The sequence below is a fragment of the Battus philenor genome, unplaced genomic scaffold, assembly GCF_028537555.1.
Source record: "Battus philenor isolate CCGP_79_NKW_IND1 unplaced genomic scaffold, ilBatPhil1.0.hap1 SCAF_2, whole genome shotgun sequence".
NCBI classification, from domain to species: Eukaryota; Metazoa; Arthropoda; class Insecta; order Lepidoptera; family Papilionidae; genus Battus; species Battus philenor.
Window position 1 is genome coordinate 12,081,801 of NW_027181682.1, and position 23,590 is coordinate 12,105,390.

Consider the following 23,590-nt stretch of genomic DNA (forward strand, 5'->3'; position numbering starts at 1 on the left):
AAGGAGATTCATAAAAAGTAAGGCAGACACAACATGCACAATAATTAAATTAAAATATTAATATTATAATATTAAACTTACGTATTATTGGGACTGGAATAGTCACATTGGTAATACATGTTTAGTATTAAAAAGGTCTTGCGATTAATTTTGGTTACCTTCCTACAAATAAAACTTCAAACTGCTACTTTGTCTTTTGTTTAAAAAAAAAACATTTTGAAACTAAATCCCTATTAGCGTTAATTAATTCTTTTCTTCTTGAGGTTTCTTTACATCTAGCGAAAGCTGGCTCATGTTTTTATTTTACGCCTTATCTCTAGTAAGGTTAATGTGCGACTCGAAAATTAGGGTCGCTCCAATTTTCTTCCACAAATTTTATTCATTTCTTGCATGATTTGGTTATCTAACGACAATGGTGTTAAAGAGAATTATAACATTAATGGTTGATTTGATTAAATCTTTTTCAATGCATTACAAAATATTTTTTGTTAAAAATTTCACGATTTTATGTTTACAGAAGGTTGTGATGTTCGAATCTTACCACGATCGATTTTAATTGGCAAACTCTTATTTTCATCATACATGCATATATAAATGAATATTTTTCAACTAATTCTGATCTCAATGGTATTATTTTTCTTATTTTTCCTAGGCATTTTGTTACTTTAGTTGACAATGTCCGAAATATTTATACATGACAACGAGGACGTTACAAATCCGAGGACGTAAATTGTTATTTAAATTAGTATTGGTACATTTACACTTACAGCGTGTTTTTTCAAGAAAAATTTTGAAATATATTTGCATGTCATGGATTATTTTCAATACCAAATACCTGGACAAGTACATTACACTTACAAAATCGAGTAGATTGCAACACGCACTCTTTAATTTTTGACGATTTATGATTTTGACGGAATTTCCAGACTCAATACATGGTAATAAATTAAATGTGCCTAGATGACCGACTTTTTAGATAAGAATCGTGTTTCTACTTGGTGCTCTATTGTTCTGATAGAGGTTTTCATAATCCTGTCGTATTATTTCGCGCTGTTAAAAAGTTAGCAAGAGAGCCTATTGCAGAAGGCAACTTAGAGACACTTCTTGAATACTCACTACCATCCATCATAGATATAAAGCTATCCTAGGGAAGTAGGTAACAAGAAGATGAAATAAAAATACGACAGAGACGATTGTTGTGTGTTTCGTAATTGTTTGTTACCTGCAATAAGACAAAATTTTTGAGCCTGTTGTATCTAATTAGTTTATTATAATATACTCGACTCCTATCGTTTATAAAGCTGTTTTAAAACATTTCTTTACTTTTTAATTTACCATTTCTTACTATTTCAGCATTAAGATATTCACTCCTGGATACAAGCCTCCTCCAGAGACTTCAAAAAGGTCTGTGGTCCCCATTCCAAAACTTTAAAGCCTCTGCAGCCCATGTTCGACGCGATTTCAACTTATTATTTATTAATAATCTGAACAATAATAAACCCTTATAAATCTATCATATATTTGACATTGATATGACACTTGTTTAAGCAAATTATTATAATTTGAAGATAATAATTTAAATTTGGCTCATCTTGAAACAGTTATTTTTAACGATCAACCAAACTATTACATAGCAACCATCATGGTTCCTATGTAATAGTTTTTGAGTTAATTTTTAAAAAAGATCATTACGTTGTTATTGATTTACATAATTCATAATAATATTATTGATTGTCTTAATTTTGCCAGTTTATGAAACAGATATACTAGTTAATGGTTTATTGTATTTATAATTATAATTAAATTTAAAATGAAAGTTTCTGCAATGCATGTAACTTCTTTAATAAGAATATAATGCTGAAATTTACAAAGGTTTAAAATAATATTTTGACATACATGTCAATCAAACACAAGAACAATCGAAACACCATTTTACACATAACTTATTGATGTGTCCTTTCATTATCATAAAGCGGAACAAACACTCGCGTACGTGTAAATAAATTAAAATGTGAATGTTTATTTTTTCAGTATGGGACGTATTGTTGCTGGAGGTGGTGGTGTAGACGGCAAGTCACCTGTCGTTATTAACTTTGGCCTGCCTGTGCGCTTGCGATACCTTTTTCTGGTCGCGACAATTTTTGGAGGAAGCTACATCATCATATCATTGACTACCTATAAAAATGTCTTCTTTTTCGATAATGGAGCATATCTCAGTTTGCCTAGCTTCTACTGGGAACCACATTTGCGAGAGAATGGTAACAGCTTTGCAATCAGAACTAAAGGTTGTAGTATACCAAACCTCGAAATTTATGACGAAGACGTGAGAAAGTTCGCTGAGTTTCCCCATGGCATAAAATCGTGCCCTAATGGTGATAAACCATTGTTACTTAATAATAGAACTTACATACAAGTGGTTCATGAAAATAAGCAACATTATAACGTAAGCGACGATGGAAACTTTTCTTGTTGCTATAAAGCATTTAACAGACCAACAGCCGTTGAAGATATAACGTCGACTAAAATAGACGATCGAGTACAATATAAAGAATGTGTTTATTTCGAAGATTTCATTAGAGTTAAAGATGAATTTGTACGAGTTTTGTGTTATTTTAATGGAATCGAGGCATATCAACAATTCTTTTTATTTGCACCCTATAAAGAATTTACTATACCTGCTAAAGATGGGCTCGCAAACAAACCGGCTTATAATGTATTGGTCATGGGAATCGATGCAGTTTCTAGAATGAACTTTCACAGAACGATGCCAAAAACGTTACAATTTTTAAAAAGTAACGGAGCTGTTGAATTTTTGGGCTATAACAAAGTTGGTGACAACACGTTTCCTAATTTGATACCGTTGCTGCTGGGTATTAATCATAGAGAATTAAAGACTACCTGCCTTCCTAATGATCAGTCAACATTTGACAATTGTCCCTTTACATGGGAGTGGTTCAAACAGGCAGGATACCACACAGCATTCGGTGAAGACTCTTCTACGCTTGGCAGCTTCAACTACTTAAAGGTTGGCTTCAGTAAAACCCCAACAGATTATTACCTGCATACTTTTATAAACGAAGCCGAAAAACATTCCGGAAAAATCAAAGACTTCAACTCATATCTGTGCATGGATGGAAAGTACTTTTTTCAGGTATTATTGGATTATATCGAAAACTTAACAATGACACTGAGATCTTCAAAGTTGTTTGGTTTCTTTTGGGAAATAACGATGAGCCATGATTATCTTAATTATCCTATGGTAATGGACACAAGTTATGATTTCTTTTTAAATAATATGCGAAGGTCCACATATTTGGAGGAAACAATACTTATTCTTTTAAGTGACCACGGCATTAGATGGGGAGACATAAGGACTACAAAACAAGGACGGATAGAAGAACGATTACCGTTTGTATACATTTTAACGCCGCGATCGTTTCGTAAGATCTACAGCGAGGCGTACCACAATTTACAATTAAACAGCAAACGTCTCACTACACCATTTGATTTGCATGCGACTTTGAACGATCTTGTCGATTTAGAAAATATTGAGAATGAGAAGATAAAATGCCGAAGTAATTACGTCTATGCTTTCAACAGGGGTATTAGCTTATTCCTTCCAATACCAGATAATAGAACTTGTGAAATGGCAAAAATCGACGATCATTGGTGTACATGTCACAGTAGTAAAAAAATGTCTCTTCGTAGCAATAAAGCCATTGAAGCCGCTGAGCACTTGGTAATGCAACTTAATACTCTACTTTTAAGTCACATGGAATGTGCGCAACTTGAGCTTGCTGAGTTAATAGATGCAGTAGAAATGGAAGTGGGAACCCCAGATAAACGCGAAAAAAGTTGGCGCGAGTTTATGGTGACAATACGCACAACACCAGGCAATGGAATATTTGAAGCAACACTTAGACAAAGTAAACTTGTCTGGTCACTTGCTGGCACAGTCAGTAGACTAAATCTTTATGGTGATCAAAGTCGCTGTGTGCGTAACATGGAACTGAAATTATATTGCTTTTGTAAATAATAACTACGAACTCATTAATGTATGAAAATAACTTGTCGAATTGTTGAATTGTCGCTCGCTGTTTGTAACCGTCGCGAAGATCTGAGCTGCTTACCTAAACTATTTTAGCGCAGTGCGGGCTACTTCATGTACGTAAATTTAAACTGTTATTTCACAAACATTCTACGATCAATTTCATATTTTGCATGCAATCGTGTGGACCCTACGAATTTATCAGAACAAAGCTACGAAAGCAACATACATTCGCATATCGTGATAATTCAATAACACGTATGTACTCACTGATTAAAACGTTTTACAACATTAAGTAAATTACATAGAGAAGGAAAAATTTATTCATATCTGAGTGTTTTAACATCTAATCTGGATTATTGTATAAACTTATAATAAATACTACATTAGCTTGTAAGATAGCCAGTAACATTATATTTCCAACGAACGCTATGGTAATTTGTAAGATTTAGTTCCTAGTGTTGGTAGGTTCAGTAGAAAATAAATTATAAAAAACGTTATCTAATTCAAATATTTCACATTTATTAGCAACTTTTAATTTATAGGTATTTATTATAGTGAACTTCAGATTATACATAAATCTTTTTTCAATACCTATTGAAAAATTATATATCTTCAATCACGTGCCTTTTGTTATTACGGATTGGCCTGGTTTATAATAAAACTTGTGTAGATTTACAGCACGACGAGAAACGGTCTCTTAAGTACGAAGAATGCCTTAGGTGCGTTTTAATTTTGTTTCTTTTTAAATAAATAAAAAGTATTTTTTCATAAATTTGAGTTTGATTTTTTAATTAAATACTCCCGCTCCATAACATGTATTTAATAATTTACTAATAATAAATGATAACAAATATCTAGTTACAACTTATAAAAAATGAGTATATTATAACAGTTCTGCCTTTTAATTTTTAGTTAAACATGAATTCTGTGAAGATTTGCTTAAATCATTATAATCTTTAACATTCCTGGTATTGAGTGAAAACTGTTCACAAAACTTTTTAATATTTAATCTTTAGGCAATAAAACACATTTGCATAATTTTCTCAGTAAATTCATTTGATTTTTTATTTGAAGCTGTGATTATACAAACAGTCTGGATTTTACCGCCACTTTAATCAATAGACATGAAATAAAATTTAAAATTACGCCAAAATCAATTAAAATTAAGCTTTTTAATTCGTTCTTTTTTCGTTTTTATATATTTCAATGTGACAGTTAAACTACTTTATTTTGCTATTATTCAGTATTTCGAGACATAGTAAGTAGACATCATACATAGCTATGTTTTCATACATAGCTTACAAGTAAAAAGAAAATATTCTTGGATCTATCTTGGTCGATAGTATATGGAGTATATGGAGTAGTTTGTATAATCACTGGGACGGCGAAAAGAAAATTTTATAGGAAAAAATGTGCTTAAAATTTTATCGTATGAAGTTATTATTTCTCATATCTAGCAACATTTGAATAAAAAGCAACTGCCTAATGACACATTGTTGACAATTATGAAATGTGTCGTATTTATACCATTTCGATAAAATGTGTAAAAGTTGATTAACTATTCAAAATAAAATATATTACGTCACGATGGCTCTTATGTTTAGAATATTATATAGAACTAATCGATGTATTAACTATAAAGTATTGCCCATGAAATGGTGTACAAATGGATCAAATCCTGTTAGAATTTTAGGTAGTGGAATTTGTTCATATAATAAATTCGCGGCACCGGTGTATATAAATGAAAGTAAACATATACTTCTATCAATACGTTCATGTTCCACACAAAACAATGCTGGCGCAAAACCTCCTCCAGAGACGAAATCAAAAAAAGGAATTATACAGAAATTTAAAGAAATGTATAGAGACTACTGGTATGTAGTGTTACCTGTACACATCACAACATCGGCTATATGGTTTGGAAGTTTTTACTATGCTGTGAGTAGGTAAGTTAGAACTATTTTATAATTTATTTCAATACTTCATTGTAATTTAATCTAAACTTAGTAGGCACTGCTTGATTTCAACGCAAATTTTATTTCAGCCAAATATTAACATATTTTTGGTCGATAAATCTGAGAAATTTGTATGTTAATTATTATCTGATTTTTTGTAATTTTTTTAATTGTACTAAAGGTTTACTCGACTATTAAGATACTATATGTTCTCATAGCCCCTAAAACATCAATTTGCTAAATAATTGTAAAAAATTGAGTTTCAAACTGTCATTCCACACTTTTTTTATTTACAATACCACCATATCACACCTATTTCCAATCCCCTTTTTGGTAATATGTGTTAAAACTTTATAGGGTTGAGAATTTAGCTCATTTACTACACAACTACAATTGCTAGTTTAACCAATTAATGTAGGGTACTGCCTGTTCATAAAATAATGATTTCAAAAATAATATATAATATTTCATAAATAATGTAATGATAGCATATTAGGAAAAAGCTTTATCAAAGTTGGGATTACTACATATCAACATTTATTAACTGCAGCCTGCAGACTTTCCTGCCAGATGTTATTGGGCTTCCTCATACTAATTAAAAACAACTTATTTTAAAATGATCACTATGCAGAGTGTAGTTAAACATTTAACACAAGTTTGCTATAAAAACACAAATTCCTTTGCCAAATATTTGTTTGTTCTACTCATGTTTTATTAATAATTCCTATATTAAAATAATTTCAGTGGTGTGGATGTAATTGGTTTATTGGAGAATTTTAATGTGAGTGAGAATTTATTATCACCTTTGAGAGACTCAAGTGCAGGATACTTTGCTATCGCATTTGCATTATACAAATTGGCTACACCACTACGGTATGCTGTCACTGTTGGTAAGCAAATATATTTTAATTTTTGTTGTACTTGTATTTTAATCAAATTAAATAATATGTAAATCATTTAGGTGGCACTACATATGCTATCAAGAAGTTACAAACTCTAGGTTGGATTAGACCTGTACCTTCAAGGGAAAGAATAAAAGAAATGATTCAAGAAAGAAAAGAAAACCTTCAAGGTCGAATTCATGAGAGTAAACAACATTATCAAATTCAAATAAAAGAAAAGGGCACTCATGTGATGGAAGAAATGAAAAGGTACAAAACCGAAATTCGCAATATTAAAAGCAAAGTAAAGAAGATGTAGATTATGAACACACTATCTTGGATTCCATGCAGTTATTAAAATTTAAAAAGAAAAAAATACCATTTTATATTGTGGATATTTATTATAGATTAATCTAGGGGCGAAAGAAATGTCATTACTAGGTTTGTGTTATATTTTTTTTATTTGTTCATTCATAACATAAATATAAAAGTAATCCTTAACAAATTATTTTTCAATTTTTCCATCAAGTAATTGATAAAAACAATCACAATTCAATCAGCAAAATGTACAGATATCTTATAATCCTAGTTCTGTTAAGTACCTACAAAACAAGACAGCACAAGACTGGAATGTTTTTAAAAAGAAATGACTTTGTCACATTGTAATAACATGTCACAATGCATATGTCCCAAGTGTGTGCTGCCATGTCTGGAATTACTAAATGCATTTAAATAAACATTTTACTGCCATCACCAATATTACATAGTGATTTTTTAAAATTACAATATTTATCAATTTTGATATATCTATTATTTGCCCAAATTTGTAATAAACTAAACATCTGTATATAACAGTTTATTGTCCTTATTTGTGTTAAAGATTTGATCACTAGTTTAATAAGGAAACTATAAGAGGCAAAATATTGTCTAACTTGGTATCACAAAGCATCATAGGCAATTGTACGGATAATCAAAAAATCACAATTGTAATAGTAACCTACATTTATGCAATAATACTAAAATAAAAATATAAATTTTATAACCTACTTATTATCAATTACAAAACAGAATGAACAACATTCTATTTAATGGTTAAACTACAATAAAACCTTTTACATCAATGGTATTAATGAACTTTTTTAAAATTCTAAGCTAAATTCAAATTTGAACATTCTAGAGATAAAAAAATTAAATTATAACTTATATTAAAGCTGGTTTTATAAAGTTACCTTAAATTGTTCTTTTATTACATGTATAATGCTGATAAGGAATAATATTTAGTAATTGAGCAGTTCGCATGAAGGAACATAAAATAACTTTATGCCTGTCTTGATGTTCAAGAACTTAATGCTCATTTTAATTGTGACTGAGCTCACTTAACCCATGTACTTGTATGAAGCAGGAGATAAATGCGGGGCTGGAGGCATTCCAGGTCCTGTGGCAGCTCCAATAGTTGCCAGGTGACAGGAACGGCACATTAATTTGCCTTGGAAAAAAACAAATTCATATATTACATACTTAGATTTCATTAATAAAAATTAGTGGGTGGTAAATTAAAACATATATATATTATAAATTTTATAATATAACTCTTGCATCACAGCCAATGAAATATCATATCTCACTATGGAACTTTTTACCACTCAATGGCCACATTGAGATAACTAATTAATTTTGTTGTCATATACACAAAAATGCTTAAGAAAAATCTATACATTAGATACAATCATATTGGAATTACTTTTTTTTAAGGCCTGAATTTGTAGGTATTTTAAAACACCAAATAGTTGCCAAAATAATTTTCTCTTGTTAGATATAATAGTAATTAAGATGAATGTGAATTCAATCTAGTTGTTTAATACATTCAATAAGAAAGAATTGTTATTTAAAATATTTGTAAGTGTGTTACTTAAATAAGTTTATGTGAATTGAACAATTACCATTTACACAGAAAATGTCTTTGTTTTGAATCATTATCAGATCAAGTTACTAAAATTATTCTTTTATACAAAAGGGCTTATTTACTTATTTAATAAGATTGTCTTCAAGAACTCTAAATCATTACAGCAACAATATAATCATGTCTGCGAGAAAAGGGTCAAAATTACCAGCCAATGGATAACAGCGTTTATCTGGTTCATCAGTAAGCTGCATCCCACAAACACAGCACATGTAACAGTCAACATGGAAGTCACGATCCATAGATACCACACGCACCGTTTCATCTGTGCCTTCTACTGGTGTGATACCTGCAATTTAATACCCATATAGTGACAACACAATCTAAATAAAACAGGAAAGTGCCAAAAATACCAAGTGATTAACAAAAAATTACTATCACAACTTTAATATTACCTTTGCCACAACTAGCACACTTTGGTGCAAACATACGATGGTAGTCATTTACACAGTAGATTTTATTGTCCACATCAACAGTAAATGGCACTCCATCCAAGCATTCATTGCAGATACAACATCGAAAACATCCAGGATGATAAGATTTGCCCATTGCTTGCAAAATCTGTAGAAAACATCAGAAAAGAGACATAAACAAGGAAATATTTATTAAAATTTTTAGAATCTCAAAAGCCAAGCAAACATTGGAATACACTTTACCATTTCCATTATCAGATGTCCACAGATTGCACATTTCTCAGCAGTTTGTTGGAATCCAGAGTACTAGAAACATTAAATAGCATTAAAGGCGCTTTCTGCATACTTTTCTATTTGTTTTATTTAATTTTCCAAAAAAAATTTCCACATCCTGGTTTATAAACCAGATGAATTATTACTCACAAATAAATATAATAATGATATAACTTAGGCACACATTATTCAATGAAAATTAGATTATTATAATATTAAAAGTAAAACAAACCAAGTAATCCTCTTCACAGTAAACTTTTCCATGAACATTATAGAATGCTTTCCCACGCAACGCTCGACCACAAGAGCAGCAAATGAAGCAGTTGGTATGGTACAAGTTGCCCATGGCTTGACAAGCCTGTCCAGCCCCTGTCACTCCACCCCGGCATGTATGGCAAATGCCTAAACAAAATCAATTAATGCATATCAAATATGATATGTTTTAAAAAATGATTATCATATCATAATAACTAGGCAATGAATGCTTCGAAAGAACAGAATGAGAATTAAACATATATATATATATATAAAGTTCTGATTGTAGTCACATTATTCAATGAACATATCATAATTTTGCTTTAGAATAACTTGATTAGTTTTTGTCCATTCTCAATAAATAAAGAAAAATTTGTAACTATTAACTATAATAATAACATGAATCAGATTTTGATCAATATTGAATATATGAACATTCATGTTTTAAAATAAATTTAGCAATAAACATTGAACTCAGAGAAATAATATATATATATATATATATATATTATTATATATATATATATATATTACATTCAATATTCATTGAACATACCAAAATACTCTCCATCTTCATCTTGTCTCTCCATTTCCTCCTCAAGCTGTCTTGTCAGTTCTTCAATTTTGCGTTGTGCTTCACTTGGGCCTGGTGGACGTGGTGGTGTAATACTATAAGGAAGAAGGCTTTTACCTCTACCACCAGAACCTCTTGAACCAGCTGACACTTGGGATACAGAACTTGGTGTAGGACTGGGAGCTGGGGATTGCATTGGAGAACAAAGGGATGTTAACCCAGATACTAAATTTCTTGATCCCACAGATTCTGAAGCAAGTGATATATTATCCCTTGTCGCAGCAGCTACAGCAGATGCTGTGGATCCTCCAGTCATACACACATAATCAGAGCCATTAGAATCATCCACTATTTGCATTCTATTATTAAGAGGCTTTGTAAATCCTTCATTAACTAATGTTACAGATGGTGTTTTATCTTTTCCCAAACCATTACCAATGTTAGGTTTAGGATGAAAGAACTTTGGAGCAGGTGTCAATGTTTGCACTTCAGTTGCAATGTTAGCTTTGGGTCTCTGGGCACTTGGTGCAATTGATGCATAAATAGCTGTGGAAGGTATTGTGACCACTTTATCATCAAAACTAACTGTATTATCACTCTTTAAAAGTGCACTAACATCAGTGTACTTAGGAGGTGCAGACTTCATTATTGTATAATCTCCACTTTGGTTATTATGTGCTTTGTTGTAAGGAGGAGGGGGAGGAGCTTTTTCAGTCTTTATTTTATCATTAGTCTTTTGCAACATTGTTCTGTTTAAAGTAGGGTTTGCTACTTGCGGACCAGGTATAGATCCTTGTTGAACAAACTGATGTTCCTGACTTTGATGTGCTTTGAATTCACTTTTTTTATCATTATCTGAACAAAGCATGTTTTCATAAAAGGATGGATTTAATTTAGATTTTGCATTTACTGGTACTTGTGGTTGGGCTTTGCTGTACCTTGTGTCATAATATCCATCAGATACAGGAAGTGGTGGTCCTTGCTGATATATCTGATGATAATAAGGCGGCTGTGGTGAACGTCGTTCGCCGTAATAATCTATGTTCTCGTAAACAGGGGGAGGATATTGTGTGTTAGTATTTCCTGGTATTTCATACAAGTCGTCAGTTTGGTAGCTGAGAGATCTTTGCGATATACTGTCAACAGATCGAGTTGGACTTGCGGGTAAAGCTGTTGTATTAATATCACCTTTGTTAACTGAAGCAATCGTTTCCACACGTTTGGGTGTCGCAAATTTTGACGCCGCTATTACATTCGATCGTTCATAAAAACTATAATCCTGGCGATTTGTTTGAACGTTTTCTAATGTAAAACTCTCAATTGCTCCCACGGGCCTGGCTTTACCGACAGTACTTGTATTGGATGTAGTAGCATTGTGCGCCTGCTCAGTATCGTTTTCATTTTTATTAGATATTTTTAAATCTTGCAATCCAATAATACAGCGTTGTTCTTCAACGTTGCTTCTTCTTGATGGATCCATTCCAAAAAAATTAATATAATTTTATTTCAACAGAATAAGTAATAATTACTTTAAGAAACAAAAATGAATCATAATTGTGATCTAATGAGATATTCAACAAAACAACAACCGCACGGATGAAAGATTATAAATAAAAAATAGTGATGTTCACGGTAAAATTAAACATTAAAATCCTTTTTAAGAAATGTGAATTTAAGTTTGTTTTTTAATATTAAACGTTTGATTAAAAGTCATCATTTCGCTTTATATACGTTTGTTAGTATATTAATTAAATACTGAATAAAATTATTAACTAGCAAGTCAAGTTCTTGAGTATATTGATAATTGAGATCTATTGATTATAGACATTGGCTGATTAAAAAAGTTATTTTAAAACGTGTTTTTGAGTCACTTGAAATATATCTGGAAATTCTGTGTTCATGTGCGAAACACAATGAGCAGACTAAAACATAATAAATAGATTAAAGTTTTTTTGTTTAATGAGTGGTATACATATAACAAATGTCCTTTTAACAATAAGCGACTCAATATTTATAGTAGTCGACAAAGTGAAACTTTTAGTGTTTATTAAGAGCATAATTATACACTAATTCGGTTTTAATATTTGCCATGTAAACAAGCAAAAAATAGATTAAAACAAATTAAATCGAATTTATAATAGTTAAAGAAAGGAATATTTGTGGATATTTGTGGTTTTTGATAATTTACTGTTGTATAATATTAGGCTTAGATCTATTTCCTTCGATGTGAATAGGTGTTAGAATTTAAGCGATTATATTAAAATTAAAAGATTGATATATTAATCGAATAATAGTCACTAAAATCAAGGAATCAATAATTAAAATTTTCTGGGCTGAAAGTCTTGTATCTTATTAGATACAATAAGCGAAAAAAAAATTAAAGTACGCCATCTTATCATTTTACTTGCCTTATGTGCTGGCGCTGGCTGGGGAAGGTTTATGCTGTTAAATTTATTACAAATAATATAACAAACCTTACTAAATTTAATTGAAAGAGGTAGTTCGTACAATAATATCGTTGTTATAATGTATGACACCGAGGATGATCAGTTTGAGGAGGAAGACAATGAAGAAATTTCGTCGGAGCTGTGGCAAGAGGCTTGTTGGATTGTTATTAACGCTTACTTTGATGAAAAAGGTTTAGTACGACAACAATTAGATAGTTTTGACGAATTTATTCAAATGTCAGTGCAACGCATTGTTGAAGATTCTCCTCCAATAGAATTGCAAGCAGAAGCGCAACACTCTTCTGGGGAAATAGAGACTCCACCTAAATACTTACTGAAATTCGATCAGATATATTTATCTAAACCTACTCATTGGGAAAAAGACGGAGCTCCGTCTCCTATGATGCCTAATGAAGCTCGTTTACGCAATTTAACTTATTCAGCACCCTTGTATGTTGATATTACTAAAACCATTGTAAAAGAAAACGAAGATCCAATAGAAACACAGCATCAAAAAACGTTCATAGGAAAAATTCCAATCATGTTAAGATCAACTTATTGCTTATTAAGTAATTTAACTGACAGGGATCTAACAGAACTTAATGAATGTCCACTTGATCCTGGCGGTTATTTTATTATTAATGGTTCCGAAAAAGTTTTAATTGCTCAGGAAAAGATGGCAACAAATACAGTGTATGTATTTAGTATGAAAGATGGCAAATATGCTTATAAAACCGAAATTCGGTCATGCCTAGAACATAGTTCCAGACCAACTTCAACTTTGTGGGTAAACATGATGGCTCGTGGTGGTCAGAGCATAAAGAAGTCAGCAATAGGTCAAAGAATTATTGCAATTGTACCTTATATTAAACAAGAAATTCCTATAATGATAGTATTCAGAGCTCTGGGTTTTGTAGCAGACAGAGATATATTGGAGCATATTATTTATGATTTTGATGACCCCGAAATGATGGAAATGGTAAAACCTTCATTAGATGAAGCTTTTGTAATTCAAGAACAAAATGTGGCACTAAACTTTATTGGTGCCAGAGGGGCTCGTCCAGGAGTAACTAAAGAAAGGCGTATTAAATATGCCCGTGAAATTTTGCAAAAAGAAATGTTGCCTCATGTTGGTGTTTCTGATTTCTGTGAAACGAAAAAGGCCTATTTCCTTGGATATATGGTGCATCGTTTGTTGCTAGCTGCCCTTGGTCGCCGTGAATTGGATGACAGAGATCACTATGGGAATAAAAGATTGGATCTTGCTGGGCCTCTGCTAGCATTTTTATTTAGAGGCTTATTTAAGAACTTATTAAAAGAAGTGAGAATGTATGCACAAAAATTTATTGACAGAGGAAAAGATTTCAATTTGGAATTGGCTATTAAAACTAAAATTATTACTGATGGTTTACGTTATTCTCTCGCCACTGGTAACTGGGGAGATCAAAAGAAAGCTCATCAAGCTAGAGCAGGGGTATCTCAGGTATTAAATAGATTAACTTTTGCTTCCACGCTATCACATTTGAGACGTGTCAACTCACCGATTGGAAGAGATGGTAAACTAGCAAAGCCACGTCAACTACATAACACACTGTGGGGTATGATCTGTCCTGCTGAAACTCCAGAAGGTGCTGCTGTAGGTTTGGTTAAAAACTTAGCCTTAATGGCATACATTTCTGTTGGAAGTCAACCATCACCAATTTTGGAGTTCTTGGAAGAGTGGTCTATGGAAAACTTAGAGGAAATTGCTCCGTCTGCTATTGCTGATGCAACAAAAATTTTCGTTAATGGGTGCTGGGTTGGCATTCACAGAGACCCTGAGCAACTCATGGCTACTTTGAGAAAATTGAGACGTCAAATGGATATTATAGTGTCTGAAGTAAGCATGATCCGTGATATTAGAGACCGTGAAATAAGAATTTATACTGATGCTGGAAGAATTTGCCGACCTTTGCTTATTGTAGAAAATGGAGCTTTGCTTTTGAAGAAAAAACATATAGATCATCTTAAAGAAAGAGATTACAATAATTATGGTTGGCAAAATTTGGTTGCTAGTGGTGTTGTAGAATATATTGATACATTGGAGGAAGAAACTGTAATGATTGCTATGAGTCCTGATGATCTTGCACAGGTGAAGGAATATGCCTACTGTACAACATACACACATTGTGAAATCCACCCAGCTATGATTTTGGGAGTTTGTGCTTCTATTATACCCTTTCCAGATCACAACCAAAGCCCAAGAAATACTTATCAAAGTGCTATGGGCAAACAAGCTATGGGAGTTTACATTACCAACTTCCATGTTAGAATGGATACACTGGCCCATGTTTTGTATTACCCACACAAACCTCTAGTAACTACACGTTCCATGGAATACTTGCGTTTTAGAGAACTACCAGCAGGTATCAACTCAATTGTTGCTATCCTATGTTACACTGGATACAACCAAGAAGACAGCGTTATTTTGAATGCTTCTGCTGTGGAAAGAGGATTCTTTAGATCTGTTTTTTACCGATCTTATAAAGACTCTGAATCTAAAAGAATTGGGGATCAAGAAGAACAATTCGAAAAACCCACTAGACAGACATGCCAAGGAATGAGAAATGCTTTATATGATAAATTAGATGACGACGGAATAATCGCTCCAGGTATTCGTGTTTCGGGAGACGATGTCGTGATCGGAAAAACAATCACTTTACCCGAAAACGATGATGAATTGGAAGGTACTACAAAGCGTTACACTAAACGTGACGCGTCAACATTTTTGCGTAACAGTGAAACGGGTATTGTTGATCAAGTCATGTTGACACTTAACAGTGAGGGATACAAATTTTGCAAAATACGTGTGAGATCTGTTCGTATTCCACAAATTGGCGACAAATTTGCTTCTCGTCACGGCCAAAAAGGAACCTGTGGTATTCAATACAGGCAAGAAGACATGCCGTTTACTTGTGAAGGCCTAACACCCGATATTATCATTAACCCACACGCCATTCCGTCTCGTATGACGATTGGTCACTTGATTGAGTGTATTCAAGGTAAGGTATCATCTAATAAAGGAGAAATTGGTGATGCCACCCCTTTTAATGATGCTGTAAATGTACAAAAGATATCATCTTTGTTACAAGAATATGGGTACCATTTACGAGGCAATGAAGTTATGTACAATGGCCATACCGGACGTAAAATTAATGCTCAAGTATTCTTGGGACCTACATATTACCAACGCCTTAAGCACATGGTAGACGACAAAATTCATTCAAGAGCTAGAGGTCCTGTTCAAATTTTGGTAAGGCAACCAATGGAAGGCAGAGCTAGAGATGGAGGTTTACGATTCGGTGAAATGGAGCGTGATTGTCAAATTGCTCATGGTGCTGCTCAATTCCTTAGAGAGCGTCTCTTTGAAGTATCTGATCCCTACCGAATACATGTGTGCAATTTCTGTGGCTTAATTGCCATTGCAAATTTGAGGAATAACACATTTGAATGCAAAGGATGCAAAAACAAGACCCAAATCTCTCAAGTGAGGTTACCTTATGCAGCAAAATTATTATTCCAAGAACTGATGTCAATGAACATTGCACCAAGATTGATGGTTGTAAATTAAATTTTGTTTTTTGACATTTATTTTGAATTGTATGTTTCATAATAAAATTCTTTAAATAGTTTATCTTGATATTTATTACTAAAAACTGACAACATTAAATGCAGCTTAATATAACAATTGCAATACAAAATTGTACAATAAACTTCATACTTAATTAATTTATTATAAGTGACGTGTAAAAATTGCAGTAATTGTCTGCATACAATTGAGGTATAAAAATTATCAAAGCAGTATTTAATTACAATAAATAAAATCCTTCATATCTTGCAACATGAATAAACTATATTTAAAATTTAATATAATCCGCGTGAAAACTTGCACATAATAATAAATTTTTGTGTAAAAATAATGTTTTATATTCATTTATATTTCATAATGACTAAATTTATTATTTCTTCTTGGTAGAATAAATTATCAAAACAAATGTCTATTTAATCTTAAATTAACTTCAATTTAACATGTACTGTAATACATTGATAACCAGTATTGTTAGCTAATAAACTACAGATACCTGGCTGGATAATCATTTCTAATTCACTAAGCATCTTCATATAAACATTGATATAAATTAAAGTGCTTGGTTCACTTCTCAAGTTAACAAAGTCCTTAATACATATTTCCTATTGATTTTAAGTCAATCTGAGAGAGCACATAAAAGATCAAGATGCTTTAAATACATTTTTAAGTACTAACATATTGTGTACAGAAATATCATGGATAGTGGAACTAGCATCATCCAAAATTTTGACTTCACAAAAATTTTTAGAAGAGGCTGGAACGTTGAAGCACCGCTATTACTCTTATTTTACCTAATTACTCCTTACATCTTACGTATCTATCCAAACCGAGGCAGAAGAAAATGTAAACATCAATATAATCCTATTGTACTTATCAATGAGTAATATCTCAGATTTTCGAATCTTGGATGGCAGCAGTGTAAATAACCTCGTGTCAACAATCATCACTTATTGCCCTTAATTATTCATACAATAGGTATATAACGCCACATCAAGAATCTTTTGAAATTAACAACACCAAATTAATATTTCGGCTTTCAACGTGATCCAGGCAGAGCTCTCTGTTCTTCGGGCTCCTCCTTTGGCCTGGTCCATTTTATCATGGTTTCCGGTGAGCGGTATAAGAACACTAGTTTGGCGAACAAATCTTCTTCGAGCGCCAGTTCAAGGGCTTCACGTACCTGGAATAATACATATATATACCTTTCTGGACTTCTCAAGAAATGTAAACTATAGCCTATTTTGTTGTACTTGTTTGACAGTATAAACTATCATAAATTATTACATTAAATGAAAAATATAAGCAATTGTTTTTTTTTAACGTGATGTCTCTCGAAGTACGAGGACGAGGGAGATGTATATCTTTAACACACCCCACAAAAATAATTCTGTTTCAATCGTTAGTTACATTTAGTGAAATAAACAGAGCAAGGTACGCACAAGATAAATGTCGAGACAGAGCTGTAGCACGCGGTCCACGTTAGGCAAGTCGTCGAACATGATCTTGGTGTAGATTCCGGAGAAGAAGCCACGCAGTACCCGCGACGCGAGGAACACGAATGTTGTATACAGTCCGATAATCCTGGCGAAAAACAATACCTTAACCTGTGGGAACTCTCGCTTCGTCGTGATTTATAAATTTCATAATATATTATTTTTGATTCATTAAAAAACCAACGGCCAAATTTAACAGCATATTCTTTAAATATTTAAACACACTGTAAGGCTAGTATGGTTTTTATGTATATCTAAATAGAAGTCGGTATACACAAACAAGTGTAAAAAATGAATAATTTATGACAAAATAAATGTTACAGTAATAACAACAGACAAAGGTGTAATGAGTAAATTAATTATATGTAAATAAAAAATAATTTCTCAATAGGTAGGCTAGGCATAAATCTTGAGGACGGTATGATCAATTCTTCTATTTTTCTATCTATGATGTTTTTCAAAGAACCGAGATGCTCTTAACCAATTGAAAATTAAATGAAAAATTGAAGAAACAATAAAACACAGGTTATATGTAAACCACAGATTAAATTAAAACACCTGCTCTTAAATATTTGGTTTCAATGATAGCAAAACACCAGTGTTTATATTATAGTAAAAGAATTAAAAAATCCTAATAAAATTCGTAAAATACGAAAGGTAAATCTTATACGATAATTATATTTTATTAAGACCTTTAACCAATACATAAAGCACAAACTTTAAAATACTTAATTTCTTTTTCACACCTTTTTTTTGGACTTCAGACAATATTCAGTCTGCTGGTACAATCAGTTCATATTAACCACCTGCATGCTATTCGAACGTTAGAAGTTATTTTAAGATATTTACATTAGACTAGATCCCGACATTGACAGTATAACAACTAACAACAACACAACAAACTTTAATTCCTTCAAGGATTTTGTTTACTTACCCTCCTGCGGATATAAAGTTGAGTGTCTCGGGGAACAGTTTGTCGTTGAATGTATACATGACGAGCATGTCACAGTTGTTCATTGGTATCGTAGCCATAGGGTCCTGTCAACAATAAATGTAAAATTGTTAATGTAAACATTGTACTAATGTAAACAAACAACCACCTACTTCATATTACGAATTATTGAGAAGAGACTTTCAGTAATTATTTTTTTAAAAGTTGAAAATGCAAATTTTAAAAATATTTATCATGTTTTGAAAATATTCATACATTTATTCTTCCTTATTGGAATAGTTTACATAAGTATTAAGTAAAGTTTTGTTTTTTTATTACTGTACCCCGCAGCGTCAGTTCTCGTCTGACATTAGCAAACCGAGTCCGTGTAATATGCTTATTATACTGTGGGACGACTAAATTAAGAACCAATGAAAATAATAATTAAGTCTGACCCCAAAACCTGGTATACAGTTTTAATTTTTTAATTATTTTATTAAACTAAACCAAACCGGTCATGGTAGTGATCTTTAGTATTAGTAGTCTGTAGTGGTCTATGCCTTGCAGTGGGCGTCTATCGGCTGATATGATGATTACGATGAAAATAAACAATTTCTTATTATTATCTTTATTTATTTATTTAACTACACCAGCGGTAGTAACAAAAACATTGTACTTTAACCAAATATATAACGAACAAACGAGGACTATTATCAAAATCATTATAATTGCTCTACCGCTGTAATATAATTTTTAAGTACAGAATATTGTCCTTATTTTCAGGATATATTTTGAGTTAAATATGCAATTATCCAGGAGACCTTGTTAAGGATAATTGGAAGACGCTGAATGCAGGCAGCGTCCTGCCATGATCAATTCGAAGTCTCTGGTAGAGTCAATAAATATACGTCACTAAAAGGAGTCAAAACTTTTACCCTCGTCTCGCACGCCTCACGGACGCGCCAGTACATAGTGCCTTCTTCTCTTTCTAGACGCAGCTCCACGTTACGATACAGTCGAGCGTTTTCATCTGCAATATATGTTACGTCGAAATTAAACTGTTTTTTACATGGGGTTGGCTATTATGTTGAGCAGGTTTTAAAAAATCATACAAAAAAGAAACTACAAAACTTATGTATTAAAATAGTAATAAGAAATTTAGTTTTTAAAAATAACTCCACAGAGGTGTTTGCCATCTAGATGCGTCTACTTCTCCCATTTAGAACGCAAATTCGTTAAAACTTGCTGGTGTTGTTTTTCAGCTGCGCGATCGACTTCGGTTTATTGACATTATCGCGGCTCTTAAGTATCCTCAAGAAAAAAAATCCTATAGCGCGAGAACTAAGGTCCGGGGAGACTAAGGAACGTTCGACGTGATGTCGGGCTAATTGGAGGTTTGAAATGTCGCCATCTTGTTGAACCCCGGTCCATAGCTGGCATCAAATTTTCGCAGTTGTAGAAAGAAAAAGTTAAATAATATTGCTATGTAGGGGTTAGAACTTTAAATTCACATCTTTCTGTATATAACGACGTAGACAGAAAATAAAAGTTTCGGAAATACTAAAATTGAAAAAAATATGTTGTTATGTAAACAAATGGATATGTTACTAAAATAAATTAACTTAATATGCATTATATTTACCATCATCGGTTGTAGGAGGCATTAATTGGTACGCAGGTTTCGCCGCTCCCTTGTTGAACACTTTAACGAATTTAGGGAAGAGTGTTTTCACGTGTAACCTAAAATAATTAATTAATTGTTCAGATTTAGACTCGATGTCAAGTAGGCTAGGCTCTCGTGATGCTTTTAAAAATCTTTTCGTAGGAATATTTAAAAGTCTATATACTAGACAAGTCTAACCTACAGTTCGCGAGCCACATGCGGCCCTTTGTTGGATTATCTATGGCTCTTTCTGCGAAAACCGACGGAAATCTTCCTAGTTCGGCTCAATGGTAATGATGCTTAATCTTCCTCAGTCATAAAAAATTTTTGGAATATACTCTGTAATAGAGTTATATGCCTTTTCGCAGAGCCTGTGCTTAACAAATTAATGCCGGTAGTAGTATAGATGTATTGTGTCTGTGAAAGTGATAGCAGTTACCAGGTATCCGGCGAGGATGTGCCGGTGAGCAGTTTAAGGAGAATCTCGCGTTCCGGGTTCGGCTTGCCGTTCACGAACGGCAGCAATTCCACCTCGCGGTGATCCTCCATGGTGGGCGGATTTTGCGCGTTGTTGCTCGGGTGCGTGATCACATACGTGAACTTCACCGTCAGAGACGAATCTACAGATGTTCACCAAGTTTATTGTAATGTACCAAGTTAAAATAATAGTAAGGATGATTTACTATGATTTTTTAATTATTTATTTGTCTAATTTTACATATTGCTTCTTTATAATAAAGTGTTACATGCAACAATGTTTACATGAAGTGTAATAATATTAAAAAAAACATTGATTATCTACAAACTCTAGCTTTAATCGTTTGCCGACAGGCCATGTTTAGTTCGGATACCCTGGTAATAATGATCAGTATGAAAGCTGACTTGCTTTGATTGTCATTTATTATAAGATTATAGCGATACTTACTGGAGGCGGCCTCTCGTTCTAGTCGCGCCATCTCCGGCGGCGAGATCTCCCACTTCATGGTGGAGTTAGGGTTGATGGTGATGACGGCCACGTCGTTGTACATGTAGTTGGAGAGGAAGGTCTGTGCCGTGCGGTCACGAGCGTACAGGTTGCTCAGCTGCGTGTAGTCCTGCTCCGTATAGCTGCATATAACGAGATCAATAAACCTCGGCTTGGTCGACTGTTATTATCCGATTAACATTCCTATCACTTCGGAAAGAGTAAGAAATGGACGAAGTGGCGAAAGAAACTCCAGCAATGCTTCTTTCTAGAATGATCAGAGGTTTGCGACCCCAGCGGTACACGAAGGATCAATTTCTAGATTAACGACCGGCGCCATCTACTGATGGTTTGCCTGATGGTATTTCAGCCATCTAATGGCGAATACTAGAACGAGCATATTAATACTAATAACGGAATGCTATTGTATATATTTTTTTTATTTCATGTATGTAATTAAATGTACAAAATTTTCTAAGAAAAAAGCACACGTTCCATCTTTTTCTTGAGTTTCCCTCCATTTCAACACAAACGCACGTTTTGAGTAAATTAAATGACATTTCTAAACAAGCGGTGAATAAATGATTCAAAAGAGTACAACTTACATATCAATATTGTGAGACTGTGCGGACATCTGGTACACGGGGAGGAAAGGTCCAATTCGAATTTTCACAGTCACGTCCGTGGGAGGGTTTGGTTGACCGACCTTCGAAAATAAAGCGTTTGTGAGTTATAAAAACAGAGACAATGTTTTAAGTACCATCGGACCGTAAATTCGGAATTACTATATTGTTCAATACTACAGAATTATTGTAAGATTTAACGTAAAGAACCAAATTGGATAGGTCACATAAATAAAAATTTATCACAAATATAGGAAATTTATGTTCATATTTACGCCAAGGTAAGAAAAAACATAAAAGAAATTTGGGAAGTTAATAGTAAGAACATCACCTTTTGCCTGTACAAACTACTACGTAAATTAAAACATCCGTTCCTAGCTGTCGGGCATTTGACGATTATTGAAAACAATATCGTATTAGTATTACAATAAATATATAAATTTGTTTTATTTAGACATTCCAACAGCAACGTAAACTATATACGTTTGCTTATTTCAGGCGTACATAGTTCTTTAAAGATTTTTAATGATTAAAAATCGGCTATCTAAATATTAAGTAAGTTCCAATAATCGAAGGCTAATTCATTCTAAATAAGATAATAAATATCAATTGAGCATTGTATAAATACATTACAAAAAATTACATTACTCCTAGTCTTTCAGTGCACGAAATAGTGAATTTATCTATTAAGTAATAGTTGACACATAGAGACATTAAATAGGGTAATAGCTCTGAAATAAATTTTATACATTTTTTTATTGCACACCGAATAGTATTAAGTCTGTCAAGGCAGTTACAATAACATATACATGAACTTAATATATATGATCGGAATGAAGATGACCGTAAGGGCCGAAAGGTCCTCGTGACATGTGGACCATGGAAAGGTGACCATGTGGCCTTCCAACTAGGTGGACCGATGGCATAGTTAATTGCATTGAGCTTCTATTAGCTGAAAAGATAAAGAATAATCCAGGTAAAAGATGAAACAAGATTATCTGTTACATTTATAAATATTTTTTTAAATAGACTTACAGTATTTCCAAACGCAAAGAAAACGAGCGGGAACCAAATGATAGCGATGACGAAAGCCAGCACTCCGCCTCCCAGTAGATACTTCGAAGTACTCGACTTCTTCACGCCACGCGGCTGAGGGAACTCGTCTTCAACGTACCGCGAACACTGCGAATAAACATCACTACTATAAGTCAGAGGCTTGAGCTTGAATTTTATTTTTTTCTTGCCTTCTGAAGGGCGTCAAAATTCGAACCTCCGCTAGCAACTACAGACAATAAATTACATGCCATTTTTAAATTTTTTATTAATAATTTCTAAATAAAACGATTATGCATTTAATGGTTAAATAAAGTAATCTCTCTAGAACACATTATGTATAAGCTTTTTTATTGGAACGGATCATATTAATTCTTGACAAAACGACGAAAAAAATTCTTATAATATTTAATGCTATGTAATTAA

At 32.8% G+C, this 23,590-nt stretch overlaps 5 protein-coding genes across 9 annotated transcripts in view; 3 read left to right on the top strand and 2 right to left on the bottom strand.

The window, feature by feature from the left end:
* The first annotated feature begins 2,032 nt into the window (after positions 1-2,032).
* Positions 2,033-4,504, top strand: LOC137921939 (uncharacterized). The gene has a single exon (XM_068764740.1). It carries the CDS (start codon positions 2,033-2,035, stop codon positions 4,034-4,036), a length of 2,004 nt encoding a protein of 667 aa, XP_068620841.1. The 3' UTR covers positions 4,037-4,504.
* Positions 4,505-5,570: 1,066 nt separating this feature from the next.
* LOC137922157 (uncharacterized protein C18orf19 homolog A) lies at positions 5,571-9,444 on the top strand. Of its 2 annotated transcripts, none has more exons than XM_068765055.1 (4): positions 5,571-5,997; positions 6,751-6,896; positions 6,968-7,328; positions 8,955-9,444. In XM_068765055.1, exons 1-3 carry the CDS (start codon positions 5,639-5,641, stop codon positions 7,204-7,206), a joined length of 744 nt encoding a protein of 247 aa, XP_068621156.1. In that variant the 5' UTR covers positions 5,571-5,638; the 3' UTR covers positions 7,207-7,328; positions 8,955-9,444. The 2 variants fall into 2 exon arrangements, with proteins under 2 accessions (XP_068621156.1, XP_068621157.1); XM_068765056.1 differs by having other exon boundaries at positions 9,356-9,442.
* On the bottom strand, positions 8,178-11,939 carry jub (LIM domain-containing protein jub). Its single transcript, XM_068765054.1, has 6 exons — positions 10,345-11,939; positions 9,766-9,935; positions 9,504-9,566; positions 9,243-9,408; positions 8,996-9,136; positions 8,178-8,373 (listed from the first exon to the last, which is right to left on the bottom strand). The coding sequence occupies exons 1-6, from the start codon at positions 11,840-11,842 to the stop codon at positions 8,264-8,266; spliced, it is 2,148 nt and encodes a 715-aa protein (XP_068621155.1). The 5' UTR covers positions 11,843-11,939; the 3' UTR covers positions 8,178-8,263.
* An 844-nt stretch (positions 11,940-12,783) lies between these two features.
* Polr2B (RNA polymerase II subunit RpII140) lies at positions 12,784-16,480 on the top strand. Its single transcript, XM_068764951.1, has one exon. The coding sequence runs from the start codon at positions 12,889-12,891 to the stop codon at positions 16,417-16,419; it is 3,531 nt and encodes a 1,176-aa protein (XP_068621052.1). The 5' UTR covers positions 12,784-12,888; the 3' UTR covers positions 16,420-16,480.
* Positions 16,481-16,821: 341 nt separating this feature from the next.
* Piezo (piezo type mechanosensitive ion channel component) overlaps positions 16,822-23,590 on the bottom strand; it is a 63,987-nt gene continuing 57,218 nt past the window's right edge. For all 4 annotated transcript variants that reach the window (XM_068764950.1, XM_068764949.1, XM_068764948.1 and 1 more), the window contains 9 exons: positions 23,147-23,293; positions 22,094-22,194; positions 21,450-21,631; positions 20,964-21,144; positions 20,504-20,601; positions 19,797-19,891; positions 18,865-18,968; positions 17,877-18,018; positions 16,822-17,617 (listed from right to left, as the gene is read on the bottom strand). In XM_068764950.1, the coding sequence (XP_068621051.1) occupies positions 17,474-17,617; positions 17,877-18,018; positions 18,865-18,968; positions 19,797-19,891; positions 20,504-20,601; positions 20,964-21,144; positions 21,450-21,631; positions 22,094-22,194; positions 23,147-23,293 (1,194 nt within the window). In that variant the 3' untranslated portion in view covers positions 16,822-17,473. The remainder of the gene's footprint in view (positions 17,618-17,876; positions 18,019-18,864; positions 18,969-19,796; positions 19,892-20,503; positions 20,602-20,963; positions 21,145-21,449; positions 21,632-22,093; positions 22,195-23,146; positions 23,294-23,590) is intronic.